Source organism: Labrus mixtus, chromosome 21, assembly GCF_963584025.1.
Source record: "Labrus mixtus chromosome 21, fLabMix1.1, whole genome shotgun sequence".
Lineage (NCBI taxonomy): Eukaryota > Metazoa > Chordata > Actinopteri > Labriformes > Labridae > Labrus > Labrus mixtus.
This window is the reverse complement of record NC_083632.1, coordinates 4,548,727-4,568,634: the sequence shown is the minus strand read 5'-3', so window position 1 is coordinate 4,568,634 and position 19,908 is coordinate 4,548,727. Positions and strand designations below refer to the sequence as shown.

General features: G+C 42.5%; 1 protein-coding gene across 11 annotated transcripts in view; it reads right to left on the bottom strand.

The window, feature by feature from the left end:
- tanc2b (tetratricopeptide repeat, ankyrin repeat and coiled-coil containing 2b) overlaps window positions 1-19,908 on the bottom strand; it is a 173,048-nt gene that overhangs the window by 113,249 nt on the left and 39,891 nt on the right. For all 11 annotated transcript variants that reach the window (XM_061028725.1, XM_061028726.1, XM_061028727.1 and 8 more), the window contains exon 3: window positions 12,724-12,829. In XM_061028725.1, the coding sequence (XP_060884708.1) occupies window positions 12,724-12,790 (67 nt within the window). In that variant the 5' untranslated portion in view covers window positions 12,791-12,829. The remainder of the gene's footprint in view (window positions 1-12,723; window positions 12,830-19,908) is intronic.

Here is a 19,908-nt window from a genome sequence, read left to right as displayed (position 1 = left end):
GGCCGCCCACTTGGAGGATGACAGCCTCCGTACATGGGGCGCTCGCACTAACACCACTGGTGCCCATTTGCAAAACCAACGTAGTCAGTGTCCAGAGCGCTAAAACGCCGCTCGCATCGCTCTCAGTTGAAAACAGTTAAACTTTTGTAACGACACAGCGTCAATTCTCCCTCACTTACCAATCAAACTCGACAAGGGGCGGGACTACTTATATCAGCTTTGTAAACAACAATGGAGGGTCCAGCTTCCAGGTCTAAAGCTGCAGATTATGCCATGGTACAACACGACTTGATTCAATATGTCCACAATGACAATAACCTCATTTTTACTGATAATCTTCAGTAGTTGAACATCTGATTAACCAGCCAACACAATGTGCTCCTGAAAATGTAAATTTCAGGACTAATTTATTTGCTTACTGCAATTTGGTGTCAGTTTCGACTCTAATCATGTTTTATCTTTTCACCTTTTTTTTTTTTTTTTTTACCGCTGTCCGACGTTAACCCGCTGTCTTCTTCTGTGGCCAATTATCGTCTCAGTCATGTCACTGTGCCACCCTGAGACGTTAACTTCATCTTTACGCGAGGCCAAAACGACCTCGAGAAACGCCAGTAATGCCGACCTGTGATTTTTAACATCGTTGATTTTACTTGCGGCAGCTTTGTGTTAAAAAATATGACTGAAGATTAGTTTGTTTTTTCTTCTGTAGTTTTCAAATCTATCGGTTATTAAAATACCAGAACTTGAAAACATGGTACCGAAAAAGTATTTTGACAACCTTAGAGTATATGAACCTTTAAATAAATCCCTCCCTTAGCAGAAAAATGATTACTTTTTAATATCTTAAATAGATTTCTATCGCCCTATGTTAACCAAGCTTCGAGACAGGATCCCAGAAGAGGTTTTTCCGGCTGTCACATCTTGAGCCTGGAGGACTTAAAAGGAGGTTTTTCCGGCAGAGTCACATGGTCGGCTGTGACAGGAGCGGTATGTGCACCAAGTGGCACCACTGAACCGTAATGATGGACCCATAAGTGCCTCCCACTCTCCACGAGATAGAAGAGTGCCTCCACTGACACCTCGGGCCCGTCGTCTCTCAGCCCCCGACCTTCTCAGCAAGCGCGTCTGAATTGTCTTTGACCTTCAGTCCCGTTTCGTTTTTTTTTTGCCACAGCTTTGTTACCATGGTTGCAGGGGTGACAGGGCTACAGGTGCCCGTTGATGAGGTTGGCAGCTCCGGGGGGGGGGGGGGCGGCCGTGTTGCCCACCAGATTGACACTGGTCAGATTGCGCGTGACCTCCTGTTTGTGTTGTTCTGGGAGAAGGCGGATGAGGAAGTGATGAGGTCTTTACTCCGAATGGCCCTTCAAGTCAGCACTCGTGAAACCTTCAAACAGCGAACACCACCGCACTTTAACAGACTTTATAAATGATCATGAGCTTTCCAGAACGGAGAGGGAAATATACAAGATAATCCTCAGGGGGGGGGAAAAGACCGACTGAAGAGCTGAGAACAAACACTTCCTGACAGTCCTGTGAAGATTACATTTCCAGTTCTGATGAGGAAAACAAACTCTTAACAAAAAGAAAGAACATTTGGGTGGAGTATGGAGTCAATTATATAAAATGCTCTGGTTTCTTTTTGCAGTAAATTAGTCGTCTGTGCTCTATTAACCAATCACCTTTCAGCAAGCTTTGGTGTAAGCAGTAAATACAGCCCTCATACACCTGTAGAGCAATGGCAGGCAGGGCACGATCAGTTGTGATAGCACTGTCGCTTCTATGGACTGTAATATACGGAGGATTTATTCATCTCATTCAGCCAACAATCTGTCCGAGACTCGGCGCTGTTCTAGACCGATAGCGTAGTGGCTGGTGCGCTCGCCCCATGATCGGAGGCTGTGGTCCTCCAAAGCATTCTAACTGGACTATAACCAACGCAGCGCACAGAAGAGAAGTCTTGGGTAACTGGAGGCTACATCAAAAGCCAAAGAAGTTGGCCACTGTTGCCAAAGACGACCTGGACCTATCAGACGATGTGTTGGGTTCTGAGACTGCACAGACTTAAAAAAATATACATATATCCTGATACAGTAAATACACTCTGATGGCCAACCATCTCATGAATAAATGTCAGAATCTGAAGGAAAAAGGCTGAGTGACATGTGGCATTGAAGCTCAAGGAGGTCGTATAGACATCAGGCTGTTGTCCTTAGTAACTAAAGGTCAAAGCTCCCCCCCCCCCCCCCCCCCTGACAGCTGTGCACCATATTGATCCATGGATCCATTGTCTGGTCTACAGTCTGTGTTTACGCAGCAGCTTAATGTGCACATTTCAAAAGGAATTAAGACGTACAGAGATATCTAATGCTCAGTGGGAGATAAAAATGAGTCCACATGATTAATCCGGCAGAAGGATACAAAAGAAGTGATAAAACAAACCTGACTCGAATACAAATCAAGAAGAAATTATTATTCGACGGACAGAGTCACTATTTTGATATTTGATAACCTGGTAAAGCTTTGAATGGGAGGATGAGGTGTTTTTTTCTTGGTTTATCTTTCTCTTGTTTTCTGGTGAATCTGGAATCGTTTTTTTTAACTAAATAAAAAAAAAGTCCCCGGAAGACGGAAGAAAATCTTTGTTTCCAGTTTTTTTTCAGGAAATGAAAGGTGTGTTTACGTGAGCGAATACACATCTGTGATCCGTGTTGGTGTGTGTCTCCATATTAAAATTGTTTGCTAATGTTGTAAATTGTAGTATTTCAAAGATGGGTCTGGGTCGTGTTTAGGTAAAGAGTTAGGGGGCAGCAGGAGGAGTCTCAGATTGGAGCTCCACTTCACTGGCCTTCAAGAAATTAGATTCCCGCCCCCCACAATTTTCTGACACTAGCTTTCATTTAATTGAGGAATCACAAGGCAGATGTATGAATAATTAAAATATAATTGTTAGTTCCAGATCTGGAATAGAGACTCAGTCATTTCCGACTGTTTTCAGAATTAAGCACTTGACAAAAACACGATCTGTAATTATTATCTGATGCTACAAACTGAGCCACTTTAACATTTGTAATCTGAAGAGAATGGGGGAAACGAAGGCTTAATATGTTATTATCGCTCTGCAGGAGAACAGTGTTCCTGCACGTTACCAAAACCTGCTCCACTGAATTCCCTCCATTCATTTTTTTTTATGTGTGTGCCCTGGACCCATTAACACAGGAAGGAAGGGACCATTCTGTGGAGCAGTAGGTGCCAATCTGTCGCTCGGTGGAGATCAGCCAGACTCAGCTCATGTTAAGCTGCTGCTGCTCCTCCTGCAGCCTCTTTCATCTACATGATCGGGGGAATGATTAATAACCATGCAGTAAAAAGCGGTCGCTAATGTCCACTGGATATCCCAAAGCTCGCTTTGCAATATATATGTAAATGTGCAACGTCTGCATATGCATGTGTTGCATACGTTCCCATTTTATTTAATAGATTTTAAAGTGCACTCACAGCTGAAAGGATAACATTATTTATAAAAACATAAGTAAACATAAATACATGATGAATGGTATGTGCAAGGGTGGTATGCAAATGTTCCTATAACTTGATCTGGAAGTAACTGAGGGATATATTTTTTTAATCAGCGTCTAAAGAGAGTTCAACTGAGTCAGCGTTACGAGCACCATGTCAGGCATGTCCGGGAAAAGTGGTGATCCAACGATTACATGCAGTGCAAGATATGTGGTTTTAAACTTGCATATCATAGACATTCTACTTCCTTTGTCACCACATGCACTGAAAGAACAAGGAGAAACCAGCAGAGGCAGACAACAGGAACGCATCATTTGCAAACCCTGTTAGTGGGGAACATTAGCCTGCTAATAACCAAAGTGGCATCTGGAGATATGCTCCCATTACGTTTTGTGCAGAAGGAGAAGGCATCAGCGAGGAGATGGCACTTGTTGAGTCAGAGTACAAGCCCGACAACACGGCGAACAACAGCTACGAGAGTGGTATAGATGTACAAAGAAAGTGCAGCAGGATTGATGTCTGAGTTGCAAAGTGTCGACGAGGTGGATAATACTGGAGACTCGTTCTGAGACCGATGTTACAATCACTCTGCATTCCATGTAGAACTCAGATGTAAAGACGGCTGTCCTACAGACACTCAGTACAGATGAGCTACACACTGCAGGAAACATATTAGATGACATCACAGCAGTTACTAAGGAGTCGGTCAGAGAGGTGACGGTCCGTGTCTGAAGAGAATATAGAATTTGCCAATAATTGTTGATATTTCCATCAGGTCATGAGAATACTCGACAACAAAAAGTTTACTTCTTTTTCATTATCACAAAATACAATAACTACATAATCTTTATATATACTCCGGTTGGAGATCTTTGGATAAGAAGGTCATGTTAAGATGTTGCTTTGGCCACTTGTATAAAAGTCTCCTCATATTCATTTATATTTTTCCCTAAACTTCCATTTTTCCCATCTTTATCAATTCCCAAAATTGGGTTTAGGGTGTCAGAATGACAACAAAGCAATCATAAAAAAATGTCACCCATGCACGAGGCGCAGTCTTGAAAATGTTAAAGTAGAAGCATCTTTAGCTTTGTGTTAAAGTTTGAATTTGGCACATATTTAATTCACTCATTTTGAATATCACTGAATGAAACAAGGAGGAATGTAACCACAGATTAACCCTTACCGTGTAGTGTTTATATAACTCTGATGTTCTATTCTGCAGCTTTAATAATAAGATAACTACAGTGCAGGGTTTATGCACCTGAAATCTATTTGTATCGCGTATCTAAAAGTCACTGCCGCAAGATCAATCCACATTTTTTACACGAGTGGATTCGCGCAGTGCAGGTGGACTTATCTGCATGTTTTAGATTGGCAGTGCACTGAATTAGGTCTGGCTGTTTTGTCACTCCTCGCGCCTTCGAGCTCCAAGCATGTTTGCTGATCTGATGATCTTTAATTAGATTTCTGCACCGCTGTAGAAAATTAGCCATCAATTAGAGTGCTGTGATTAGGGGGACCAATTTGATTCCTGTCAGGCACCTGCTGCCTTCAGACTCGTCGACTTACGGGAAACGCTCCTCGCCTGACTAAAGGGCGGAACGAGGCTGCTTCTTTTGCTGTAAAACAACAGCACAAAACTGTACAGTCATTCTTCGGTACAGGCCGGTCTACCTTTTTTCTGAACTGAAAAAGGGATTTTTTTAGTCCCTTTGTTTGTGAATGCTTCTAACTCACTTCCCTTGGTAAAAACGTTCGCCTTCTCAAAAACACAGAGAGCAATTTGGATCAATGAAATGAGCTGTAAACCCATGCATCTTACACGCAACTCAGTGCATCAATAGCACAAAGACAGACAGCTTTGGGATGAGTGTATTTTGTACATCGAGGTAGTTTCTTTCACACCTAAACTGTTCGCTTTGGTTCAGTGAAACACTAGTGCACATGCCTGTTTAGAGATACTCTAATACATGCCTGCCAGAGGACATAAACCACAGTATTCAAGTGCTGAACTTAGAACCTGAAGCTTTCTATAATAAAACAAGTATTAAAGCATGTCAAAGGATTAGCATATAGCGTCCAATGAGGACACACTTCATTGAAAAAGTCAAGATCGTTGGCCCCCATGAGTTTGAAAAATACTTTCATATCAAAAATTAGCATTTTCATTTTCAGAGGACAGATGTGGCAAGGAGGCATCTTCCTGCAATTCAAAAGTCAGTGGAGAGCCATAAATCCTGTTTTTTTCTTTCTTTGGTTCTTTGGAGTCAACTGAGCTCTGTCTCCATTTGGCTGGCGACAGATTAGAGCTGTCAATCGAACTCAGGTGCAGAATAAACAACTGGAGTTAGTCCACTTCCTCCGTGGACTCACTCAGAAAAGAATTACAGCCCTGACTGCACTGAAGTGTAGCTGTTTGATTTGAGCATGACTCATCAATTAAGAGCTAAATGATGTTACATTCACTGACCTTGAACTGGTATGAAAGTGACTTCCTGATCTGTGTGAGCACTGTGGCCTTTCCTTATATCGCAGCTGTGGTAACCTTTAGCATGTGCGCTAACTCCCCAACATAAATTTAATGCAACAAGTCAAAAGCTGGGAACACTAAGTGCTATCAAAAGGTATAAAATGCCATGAAAGACAGTTCTATCGATAGATGAATAGTCTCTGGACTCATCAAAACCGAGATTGTCTACTTCAATCCAACCCTAGAATCTGTTCCGCTGTGGACTGTACAGCTCTTCCAGCCAATCCCTTCTGTACAGTCTCAAATTTGCAATATGTTAGCGCCCGTCACAGGGGTATTTTGGCTTTATCTTTGTCCAGCGGGAGAGGTTGAGGCACGTTGTCCATCTTTATACAGTACATGATTGAAAAAAGTGCCAAAGCTTTGAAAATACCTGACAGATCTTCAGTCACGTTTTTGAACCAGAAGCTGCTGAGAATGAAAGAGAGAGCAAAGACGCACTAATACATTGGCAACTTCAATGTTGCCAATGTATTAGTGCAATTTAGACAGTGAACAAGGGTTTGCCTGCAATGTTTGTTTATGAAAAACAAGAAAATACCCAATTTTTGGTGCCTAGTATCTTTGTTGTCGTGGTAACAAAACATCACTGTCGTTTGTCTTTCACTAGAATCCCTTTAAAGTTTAAATTATGCTATCATGACAGCCCCAGTCTGGACTGTAATGATGTTCATTATCAGTCGTGTTTTCATGACCTCTTTGAGAAGACCAGAGGTCAAATAAAAAAGGAAATACATCACATAATTGCGCTGTTAGATGCCCTTAGCTTTGGTGTTGTATTCCATCTGTTGGAGAGTAACGCTTCATCTTTTAATCCAAATGAATTTAAATGAGCATGTGTGAGTGTGTGCAAACTACATCTGGTCCATTCAGCTGCCACGCTCCAGCCCATCTCTCTCAGCGCTTATTAGTCATGCAATGTCTCTCTCTGTCCAGACACCCCAACCTTTCAACCCCATTTCTCATTTTCCAATCAGCCGACGCCATAAACTGTAATTGCAGTGTCAGGCAGTTGACTTTGTTTCAAGACCAGACAAAATGATGGGAGCGAGAGGGAGAGAGTGCTCCACATTTTACCCACAGAAATGAAAAGAATTCTTGAGCCATACAGTTGAAAGCGATGTAATGTCTGAGTCCATGAGGGGACATTGTTCCCTTTCCATTCACGTTTTGCTTTTCAGACGGTTCTTCTCGTAAATGAAACTGCTGGAGGCAACAGAAACAGTCGACCACTATGTCAGAGAGAAAGAAAATCGTACATATGGGCGCAGGATGAAGTCTGATTTTTGTCTTGAAGAGAAGCATCAGAGCAGATCTGATATCTGCCGAGCTGCCGTAACTTCAATTTGTCCTTTTTGTTCAAACAGCCTGAATCTCAGGGTGAGAGATTATGCACGCTCCCAAAGTGAACGTTCACTTCAGAACTTTAAAGGCATGGGATTAATTGCAGGGTGGTCAGACTGAGAGGAATGTGAACAAGGTACAGACTGACTCAAATATTAATGATAGTGTCTGAGAACAGAAACACGATAGTCTTTCTCCCAAATACATAAGACTCAACTTAATGCTCATGATGCTGCAAAAACTGTCCAATCAATGAGCTCCAAGTTAATATCAGGCTCAATACAAGCAGTGTACAAATAGTAGTCTTGGCTTCACCCATTAGATTTAATACCCAATTTTTTATGCCCTAAGTGTGACATTTTCATTTCAATCCCCTTCAATCAAATTGGCCATATTTGGACGAGAGGTTGGATAATCATTGGAAGGTCACTATCATGTTTGACAGCAACATGTTTACCAATCGTAGCCATGCCCTTTAAGTATTCCCTGCTCTACTTTACCTCATGTTAATAGAAAGGCGTCCGATCCAACCTTCACAACAGGGTCCTAAGACGCTGACTAGACTCTTCTCCTCTGTCGCCCCCCGGTGGTGGAATGAGCTTTCAAACTCCATTTGATCTGCAGAGTCCCTCTGCACCTTTAAGAAAAAGCTAAAGACCCAGCTCTTTCATGAATACCTACTAACTTAATGATGATGGTCTCCATATTATTGATGATGGTTGTGACGATGGTTTTTGTTTGATAATGACGACTTATAAGATGGTTTCTATACTGATTAGAGCTCTCAAGAACTGCCCTCAATGTTGTGCTTTTGCCTCTGGTCACTTCCTGTCAGCACCTGTGTGTCCAATCAGACTCAAAGCTGATCGTTTGCTCTTACTGACATTGTTCCCTTTTTTTCTAGATCCTTGCTTGTGTTGTTCTTACTCTCTGATGTACGTCGCTTTGGATAAAAGCGTCTGCTAAGTGAATTGTAGAATTGTAGAATATTATTTACGATACTGACTTCATGCCACCTTGGGCTCCGATACAGGCAGAGGTTAGCAATACATTATTTCTAAAAAAAAAACTAAAAAAAACAGAATTTGAATGGTACCCAGTATTTGCCATAACACAGTTATTGGAATTGGTATTGGGAGGGAGGGACTGATATGAGAAAATCTTTGTTATAAATAAATATTGTATCTTTTTTTGGCATCTGATCAATGAACCAAACTAAAAGTGTGAAAATCTGACTCCGATGGTGAACAAAAAACTCAAAAGCAGTGTCTAAGCAGCCTAATATATCTTTACAAATAGGAGAGGACATATAAGTTTCACAGTTCCTGAGATAGAACACCTTATCCCCCCGAGTGTGTTAAGACAGTGAGTCATCCAACTCAGCCTCATTGCTATCAGAGCCGCTAATCTGTGTTATTCAATTTCGAAAAATGTCACTCAACAGCTTAGTTACCCAGGGCTCCGACAATTTCTTCACTGCAGATCAAGAGGACATCTGTTGTCTTCAGATTAGCGGATTTATTCCGCCACGAGGGCCGTGGCATTCCTCAAGCCAGAATCCCACTTTAAAGTGCATCAAACACAAGAGGACGATCATCTCGTGTCACAATCTCACATCTCGAGTCAAGCTCAATTACAGCAGCCGGTGCATCAGCACTACATACTGTATAAGGGCTGTTATAAGAGTGCTACTGCTCCGACCACAGTAGAAGGCATGATACAGCTCATGAGCGCCCCCTGTCTGTCACAAGAAGACAAATCAGACCCCCAGATGTCCTTGGAAAAGCTTGGAAAACAGCTGCGTGAGAAAACATCTGGGGCTCTACAGTGTTTCTTGTTTCCGCTCTCTGGAAAATGTTTAATAAGTGTAAATTTAGTCTTTAATAGAGGTTATAAGCGGCAGTGTGTCTGTGTAATCGAGTGTGCACTTTTATGTCCTGAATCTGTATGAAACTGCAGGATACAGATGTTACAGCCAGATTGTAAGATCAGCACTCTGGGAGGAGAGGATTCCCTTCACGTTGACGGATACAAAGAAAGACACTGGAGGATACTGGAGTCATGTGCTGCTGCTTGGTTTTTCCACTTCACTTCACACGTCAATACACAAACACAGTGAAGGTTTTGTTAGCAGCGAGCTCACATCAGCTTTGAAGCATCACAGTGAAGGACGTTGTCATTTAAGTGAGTGAAGCAAGAAATGTGCTCACTATTTCGAAAATAGCAGAAGTCCCAGCATGTTTTAGAAGACGCATTTAAAGGTGGACTATTTGATATTCTGAATATCACAGCAATCATCTAATATTCACTATGTAACTAAAATGTGAAGTTATAACTTCCTGAAAAGAGAGTGAAGTCAAACTCCCTCTGGTTTTGTTGTTCTGCAGGTTTTTGCATGTTTCCCTCAGAGGCTCAAACATGTTTCATACATGTTTGTTTTTTTCCATGTGAGCCCATCCTTCTCCAAGCCTTAGCGCTGCCACCACATGGGGGTGGAGAGACGGCCCCGCCCACCCAGGGACGCTCCGTCTAGGGTCATATTAATGTGTCATCACAACAGTACAACTGAGGGAGAATCAACAGACTTTCCAAACTGGACAATATACCAACTGATCATGCAGAGCAGCGGTTCTCAACAGGTGGGTCGGGACCCAAAAGTGGGTTTCAAACAGACTGTCGAGCCCTTTTTTTCAAACGTGAGAGTTTTGTTCAGTTTTTTGTTTCTGTCAGATGTTTTTGCACAAGTACAAAAAGTGCAAACTGCAAAAACTGCAAAATTGTTCATTAAATCAATCTGATTGGATGAAAATATCGACATTTGGGTTGCAATTTTTCAGGGAGGAGTTGGTGATGGGTCCTGAGACTGGACGGGTTGAGAACCACTGATGTAGAGCACCTTGTGTTTCTTTCAGACAACTTCTCACACCATTAAATTAATTACCAGTATTCACCAGTAGTCAAATTACCAGTATTTATATGCCATGGCCAAACAAACTACTAGCTTTTATTTTTCTCTAAACACATCCACTTAAGAGGTTTAGTCAAGAGAAGAGATGGGGACATAACATACTGTGGGACTTTTCAAGCTTTACAAAATGAATTTATTTGATCAAGTGAAGTGGGTGGCTGGACCAAAGCCCTTAGAAGGCACATTTTCTTCACACCATAAAAAAAAAGACCCTATCCTGAGGAGACAGTGCTGCACCGGCTTTGGCAATAAGCGGAAACTTATTAGATTCAAATGAGAGCGACTGTACTGTACAAAATGAACACTCAGCTCTCCCAAGTGTTGCTTTTGGCGGGGATTACCCTACACATCAAAGACCCTGTTCCTCTAAGTGAGAGTTTGAGACGGATTGAGTGACAGTAATGCAAGTGTAGGAACAAAAGGTTCCACCGAGGACCTCAAGGTAACACGGCGGCTGTGATTTAATAGTTATTTCACCTGACTGTGGGGGTAGAGGGGGCTATGAGGATTAGTCTGTGAACCACACAGAGAAATGGTTTTGATCTGGAAGTCGCTGCTGAGACGTCTGCACAGGAGGTTTTTAAGGACATGATGTGAAAATCAGTACTTGATGATGACTATTATAGCAGATAAGAAGTAAGAACAACGTGACAAAGTATGAAATTCAAAACAAGTAAAGCAAATATTGCAGGAATCCCCTGCTTTGAAGAACAATCATATAATAGTATAACGGTAACACCCGAATAAGCATCACATATCAGATGGATGGATAAAACAAGTCAAAGTTTTTACTCATATTACTTTTGACCCATTATGAGTCTTCCTCTTTAGGCGCTGTTCCATCAATTTACACTTTAAAGGAAGAACGTGCAACTTTTTGATCCAGTAGATGTCGCCCTTGAGCACCAGCATGAAACCAAAACAAACTGCTGTTTGGCCACGCCTCCGCTCTCCTCCAGCGTCACACCTCCAACACCCCTCTCCACTCACGTTCACACACAGAAGTTATGGATTAGAACGCACCACAATTAATCACCATTAAGCGCAAGACAAAACTGTCCTTTGCTCGAGCTGCAATTGCCTGTGTCCTGCATTGTAATGTTAGCGCTCTTTAGTTAGCTCGTAATTCACATCTCATTAAAGGCTTTATATGTGATTTTTTGATCCAGCAGATGTCGCCCTTGAGCTCCAGCATGAAACCAAAACAACTCGCGCTGCATTGTTGTGTTAGCATGCTAATGCTAGCGATCTTTATTATGCTCGTATCTTCACACTGCATGTAAATTTACCTGAAATGAGCGTGATCTAGAAACACAGTTAAGCAGTGAGTACAGTATGTTATTCTTCTTTTCTCTAGTCCCTCAATTAAACAACTTTTATACGCGAGGGGAGGAGTCAGCCGGCCGTCCTGGCGATGTAAACAAAGTGAAGATAGGACTCGGAAAACTCTGAAAACATCACAGACAGTGGGACTCGGGTGTTACACCCATTGTAGACAGTCATGACTCACAGAGTTATTTTCAGAGGATATACTTGATTTCTACATTTAAGTGTGAAAAATCACACATAAAGACTTTAAAAGTAAATTGTAAATCAGTAAATTGAGCGAGATCTAAACACACTTACGTGACATTCAAATAAACAGTGAGTATGTTCTTCTTTTCTCTAGTCCTTGACTGAAACAGCTTTACACACAAGGTCGTCCCGTCCATGTAAACATGATGTAAACACAGCGCTGACAACAATACAGCTGGCAGGACTCGAGCTTCTCACTCATTGTGGACAGTCATGACTCAAAGGATATACTTGATTTCTTCTGTATCTATGTGTAACATGTTGCACGTTCTTCCTTTAAGTTTGATGCACCACTAAAGTATAAAGTCTCCCGACAGCTGGCTATCATACACCTATAAATAGTTATTCTAGAGTCTCTATATTCCAAAGCTGAATGAATGAACAAGCACCACGCTGTGTCTGAGCTAGTCACCTCCCGCTGTGAGATGCATGTGCGGACAACCAAGTCAGGCAGATCTCAGGGGGCAGCCTGTCTGAAATGTTCAGGAGTGCATATGTGGAAAACAACTTAAGTTTCCAGAAAAATACAGGTCCTCACAACAGGAGGTAAATCTATCCAAGCAGCAGAACTAATGAGCTGGTTCGGATCTATTTTAAGCAGAGAGCAGCTTTCAAGAGGACGTTATCAGTCAGTTTTTCATAAACCCGAAATACATTTCATCTTGTGTTCTGCATGTTCCCTGCTTCCTAAAATAGACCCACAGAAACAAGTGAGTGACCACCTTCTGCGCGCTGACAGGCAGATGCGTCATTGTTTGTGGCTGGCATCCGAAGACAAACTCACCGCTGCTGCGACTCTTGCGGTTGGCCTTCCCTCCCGTCAGCAACATCTTCAAGCTGTTCCTAAACATGACTGCAGCAGATGCCCCTGGACCAGACTACACAGAAATCTGTTTTGGGGGGGGAAGAGAAGACGATAAATATTAATTATTCTGGGACCACTTGCAGCGCGAGCAACTGTCTGCTGTGAGATCGAGCGACAGAAATCAGCCGTTAAAAAAAGCATTATTAGGATGATGAGAGCTCCACAACAAAGCCGGATCGTCGAGATGGAGGAGAAGGAGACGTTTTGAAGAAGTTAGCAGCAGAAGTTTGGTGACAGATAAAGTCAAAATGAGCGAGTCATCACTTGAGAAAACTCAATGTAAACATCTGTACAGTACATCAACATGCATGCACATGAAACTCATGATTACAGGTAAGAAATGAAAAGTGCTTTTACTAATACTTCTGCAAAACAAAATGATATCAAGGTGACCCCTGTGTTCAAATAACTGGTGACCTTTTCAACCATGTGTACCTGTTCTCAAACTCATGGCAGCAAACCACAGTATGGACCATAAATGATCTTTATCGTGCTCAAGAACAATTAACCGTTGACCTTGAAGAACCGATATTTGACAAAACAACCCTTTGATTAATGATCCACACACGCGTTCCTCATGAGCAAAAAAATAAGTTTCCGTATCAATAATGTAAGATGGCAAAACGATGTTCTACACGAGGTGTGGGTTTGGATTTCTGTACCAAAAAATGAGGTACACCATCAACAGATTAAAAGACTGACTGTCTTCATTTCTCGACAGCAGCTTGCAGTATCTCACTAATTCCTCCCCCAGAGTCGTCGTCCCCCCCCCCCCTTCAAAACAGGCGCCCATATCTCTGCTGTGAGAGGTAAAAAGCGTGGCAGCAGATGTTCCCCATTAGGTGGGAGTGACTCAGCAAAGCCCCACAGACGAGCTCCAGCTGAGAAGCCCGCTTCGAACCCAAACAATTAAAAAAAAGATTTTTTTAAAAATCTCAAAGAGGAGGAACGTGGAAAAGCTCTCTAAAAGCCCTCCCCCCCCCCACAACAACACGCTAAACCGATGTTTTTTACAATTCCCCCCCTGACCTTTAGAGACGTCTAACAGGCTTCTAGGATCATAACAGTACAGACAATGACGATGATGAAACAAGAGGACATGACATGGTAGTATGATGCAACGAAAGTGAGCCAAAGGACAATCTGTATTCAATTATTCACATTTTTATTCTTTTTATTCTGGGATTTTCAAGAGTGTTTTAGAATGAATAGTTGATGACTTAAGCCGTCATGGAGCAGCTGGAAAACACCTGACAGAAGAGTCTCTTCCAGGAGTCAAAAGCATTTTTAAGCATTTTTCTCGGACTGGGAGCGGATTCCAGATTTTAAATCAAGACCACCACTGGCTATTTTTCCACGTCATTGCTGTGATTAGAAGGAACACTCCTCTTTCTAAAACAACAAAGAACCTCAATTCATTTGTAATTTCATTTTTTTTCCCCATGTTACGTCCAACCTTTCCCGTGTTACGGTCTAAGTGAGTGATATGTCTGCTGCACACAAGTTGATGATTTTTCATTGATATTTGGTCTTGGTCTTGTCTCGGTCTAGCCCTGCCTTGGTCTTGGGTCTTGGGTCTTTGGTCTTGGTCTTTGTCTTTGTCTTGACTCCCAGTAGCGCCAAGATCGAAAAGCAGCACTGACACATACCATGGCACATGGAATTGCCACTTTCGGAAACAGCGGCGTACCACACTATGGCCGTTTTCGAAACCGCGTACTACACTACTAGTACGTACTGATTTGGCCAAAATGCAGTATGTGAACAAATGCGAGATCCGCAGTATGCGAAATATACCCGGATGTCATACTGATTCGGGAAAAATTTACAGTATGCATCGGACCAGTCTACCTCCGCGTACTGTCTCCCAGAATGCAAAGCGCCAGGTCAATATTTACAGTCGTAATGGCGGAGGGCAGCTTGTCTCCTTCTTCTTCTTGCCACATTGTGGGCATGAACCAATGACAGATATGACATTTTCAGATATTCATGTGTCTCACCACCTGAGACGTTCCGGCTTTTTCAACTGTACGATGCACGTGCCACATGTGGACAAGCTGCTGCAATTACTGGCTTGCTCATATGATTACATATTATTCACAGCTGTGTAAAAATTAAACCTGAATGCTTGAAAAATATACTATAATGTTAATAGTATTTTTCATAATGTAATTAAATAAATTACTACTAATAATAGCATGCTAATCATATTTCAACCACAGGTGTTATGTATTAATGACAGAAGATATGAGAGATTGTTGACGCTTTTATTTTTATTATTTTAATGAAGCACTTGTCATGTTATTTCACTACACCGTAGCGGCGTTTACCTCCAGATGGGCCGTTGTTTACCTCCGCATTCCAGGACCGGAAACCAGTTTAACCGGACCAAGCATACTGCAAAATAACCGACGACTGGCAGTCATACTACATACTACTGTTGAACGCAGTATGCAGTATGCAGTATATACTGCGTACTGATTTAGATAGTAGTATGTAGTACGCGGTTTCGAAAACGGCCTATATGTCACAGCACATGGAAGTGCCGGTTCGCGAGCAGCTGCATTTAATGTCGTAAAGCACGCCCACTAGTAATAATGTATATGAGTCACGGTGGTGGAAGATTGGCGATTCTGAGTAAAACATGAGTGGTACACGGCGGAAATAACATAGCCTAGGCTTAAATAATGGACGTTTTTATGAATCATTTATACATTTTTTTGTTGGCATTTCTGCTGAACAGAAACAGGAACTGTTGTGAAGAGACAGAGTCGGGGACAACATGCAGTAAAAGGTCCGAGGGTAAGGGTTGGATGTGAACCCACGGCCACATGGGGTTCGAGACGTAACCGCTAGGCCATGGGCGCCCCCCAGAATAATTCATCAAATGAATGCTGCTTTGATAAAACAAGCTGTTGCCAATGGAAATTGAATCCACACCTGTTGACTCGCGCCACAATCAAGCTGATTTTTAGAAGTCAAATCTTGGCCTCAGTCATCTCCTCACCGCAACGCAGCCACTCAAATAAATCAGGTTACTACTTTAGGGCCCTTCAGAGTGTAGAATAAGCTGTACGGAAGAGAGCACAAGCAGAAAAACAACAAGGTTTAATATACAGTAGACAATTTCAGTCCAATTTAACACCCACTTTAAAATCAATGAGGAGAAATGATTGCTGGGCGTCGGTGACAGTGACAGTGACGGAGCATCATCGTGTCTCTTGTGATTGTCCGTCTAATAACACATCTGACAGCAGTTACCATTCCACTCCCCAGTCAATAAAAGATGCCTGTTAATGCCCCCATCAAGGTGAATGCAAAGGAAGCCAACGGCCGTTTTCAGTTTTTTGATCTTTTCTCGTGGGTTTAAAGCTACCAGTTCAATTTCTATCACGGAGGCTCGTAATCCCATTGTGCATAAAAAACTTATGATTCAGAGCGATCACTGACATTACATTTTTTTTTTGACCTCGTTTTCCAAACAGTGCAGCCGTTCAGTCTGAAACTCAAATGAGCCCGACGTGAATCAGTGGATCCTCGAGGGAAAAAGCCTCGGCGACACTTTCCTCGGTGACTTCGGTCCAAAATTGGGACGCAACCGACCGTCCTCTGGTAAAGTAACAAGAGACCCCGAGAGTATCTGAAAGTGCATAAAGAGGCTCCTTCTGGCCGTCTATTATAAACGTGTTATCAGCATCTGATACAATTGTCTCGGTAAATGAGCTGCGGCTCTGAGTTAACTGATGCTACAGGCAAATTCTCTAACAAAAGAGCTGCCTCTTTTCTAATTGAGGGACTTTTTTTTTTTTTTTTAACCATTTTCCTTGACTACATGTGACACTAAGGGCAGACAATTTAGTGCAATGTCTTACAATCATTGAACAAAGCAGCATCCTGGAAGTGTGTGTCTCGCCGGTGATGTATCAACCTCGCAAAAGCTAAAGGTTAATTTCCAACTTTGTTACCATGCCACAACCCTTGCCCTATGGGTCTGCTCCTTCTGTTTTATTGTCTTGGAAGAAGGGCACGTTTACGTTTGGGGATGTTTATTCCTCTGTTATTCCACTGGGCTTTCACTCTTGCACAAAACTCTGCTGGGTCGTATAGCATCCCATTGGCCCATTAGCGTTAAGCACCACGGTGACAGGAATAAATAACTCTAAAACAATAAACGGGTTGCTATTTATTCTTCTTGGACTAAATACAAAACGATTGAAAATCATGAGGCTAATGGAGAAGTCAATCTTCATAACGCGTCGACTACTCGCTGCTTAAACCATTTTTTCTAACAATCACAATAAATTAATTTTGGCTTTTCTTGACTTCATCACCTTTTATTTGAAGGTCGTAGCTCCAGTCAAATTCAGTTAGATGTTCAGGCACCGGAAAAACAATAACATAATAACCCTTCTTATTTACAGAAATAATTAATGCTGCTTAATGATGGAGTGACAAATGTGATTCTTTCAGCCACAGGAGGGGAGATGAAAGTTGCACAAAGTAGTAGTTCAAAGTGGCTGAGAAGGATCCCTTTTTCTTCACAGTTTTAATCACAATCAACAAAGACTGAAGTTTATTTCTCTGACAGCAAACGACTGGGAGAAGTGACAAACGAGGAGTGGCTTCATCGTGTCCTCCCCTCTGTCTGAAATCACTTCATTGGTATGAATCATCTGCCTTCCCGTGGCAGGGTTGTAGACAAGTGTTGAGCGAGTGTTAGGTGGCAGCGGGTCAGATATATTGGCATTCATGCGCTCATCTCCTGAGATACAACCGAGGCTGCTCGCCGGGGCAGCTCCGCGAGTATCCGCGCAACTCACCGCAAACCTCACCTCGGCATGAAATATGAGCCGGGAGCAGCTTATTATGTCTGGTCTGGTTAGAGTGCGGGGCCAGAAGGCACTCTGTGATTATAATACTAAATCAGAATCTTAAAAAGCCATGACTCACTGAGCGCATATTGTAGCTCGCCACACTGAAGCTGAAAAAGAAAAAAAAAAACAAGAGCTCAGTCTAGCTCGATAAATCTCTGTGAAGTGTTAAGCTAGCCGGGCAAAGCTAGAGCGGTTTTACTAACTGCCAAAGCAGAAAATAGACGAGATGTAGCTGTCTGTTCCTACAGGAGGCAATCAATGTATGAAATCTTAAGAGGACAGGATACTGAGTAGGCAAGGAAACACACACGCGCGCACACACGCGCGCGCGCAGACTCGCCATAGAGAGACGGCCACGCACACACAAAAATGTACCCGTGCGCAGAGCCGAGGCAGTGTGTTCATGTGAGGGTGTAAGCGCACACGTCTCTTATTCCCACTCTCTCTGACCCTGTGTACCGGCCTTTTGTGAAGGGAAAGCCAAGAAGCAGCATGCTCTCGCAGATAATGTGCGTAAGCGGATGCAGCCCATCTCAGGCTCTTCTCCCCCCCCCCCCCCCACAGCCCGGGCACGGCGCTCCTCCAGTGTGTTTAAAAAAAAAAAAAAAAAAAAAAAAACACTTAAAGGCACATTCACCAGCCGCTTTCGTCTGCTCCGGTCACCACAGAAGTGGCCCACTTGTTTGCTCGGATGAAAAAAAAAAGAAAAAAAAAGACGCAGCTTGGTTCATTTGTAAGCAGTGCATGGCTCACAAAAGCTGATTTAACACTCTCTGAAATGTGTCTTATGAGCTCGACCTGTGTCAAAGGCTTTAAACTTGAATTTAAACTAGCTTTAGTCATTAAAATATGTAGGTTTAGCTTTAAGCCGCGCTCGGAGGATTGCTTCGTCACGGCATAACGTTGAGAATATTAGAGGATTAGGTCTCTTGTGCTTCAGGCCTCCTGTAGAATGAATTTAATTTTTTAATCACTAAGCCCCATCTTAATTTTTTTAAACATAAAAGGGATCCGGCAGGCGGCAGGTGCAGACACCCCCCCCCCCCCCCCCCTCTGAGTCTCAGACCAAGGACCACCACGGCCATCCATTAATTACAAAGCTTATTTACGATCAATAAAGTGTCCTTTAATGGGGCCAGAGATGGCAAAGGCCAGTGTTGCAGGGCATCCAATAGGATTTATCTCATGTTACCCCCTCCTGGCCTTCAAATTAAAACTCATCTGAGAGGAAACCCCACGGACACAATCATAGAATTAGGGAGGAGGACACACACGTTTCCCATGAGAGCGCTCTTAAAATGTGATTACCTCTAAAACGTCAAAGTGAAAGCAGTGACGAAGGCAAAAACAGGGAGAGGTTTGAACGCCTAAAAATAGGAAACAGTGCTTTTGTAAAAGGGCAATTCTTCACTCCTCAGCAATCTTTCTAGGTGGAAAATTACTGGTGACATTTCAGAGTAAAATATAATTCTTTAGTGATTCTGTGTGGCACACAATTAAATGTTGTGAGTAAGATGTGACGCAGCCACCCGCCACTAGCTGGGGATGTAGCTCCATGGTTACTGAAATACAGCCATGTTGCTCTACTACCCGGATGTAAACCAGTACAGTGGACGGTTGGCATCTTGTAGCACGGTTTGGTACTTTATCTGATTTAGAAAAGGGAGATAAGGTTGTATGCAAACGTGTCTGGTTAAACGGTCGTATAACCACTCGATCAGAGTCAGGCGTAACCGTCACAGGCTTATGGAGGATAACCAGAGAGGAGCATTGAAGGCTGGTGATGCTAGAACTGCAGACTCTTTATAAGCAGTGTTAAATAAGGAACATTCATGGATCATACTGTAAATATGGCAATAACTACTCCAGCCTCTATGCACTGTTTAACCATCATTTTTACTCCAAATTTGGGGATGCAAAATAAATATACTGTAAGCACATCGTTGAAATCTGCCAATAAAAGGCTTCAAAATGAGATAAAGGCTTCAGCTTTAATGCGTTGTGAGTCATTGTCTAATGCCATGAACTACATACTCAAATAAAGAAGTTGGCTGTGTGTATCTTAAAACATATATTGAACAGACGATGGTCTTAAACCCTCCCTGTCTCTGGAATAATTTAAAAGGCAACGAGAAAATAAGCCTGAAAAAGGCACAATGGCTAAAAGCTGCTCTCGCCACAGCTAAGAGGGTTGTATTGAGACACGGTGTGCCGATACTCTGAGTGGTTC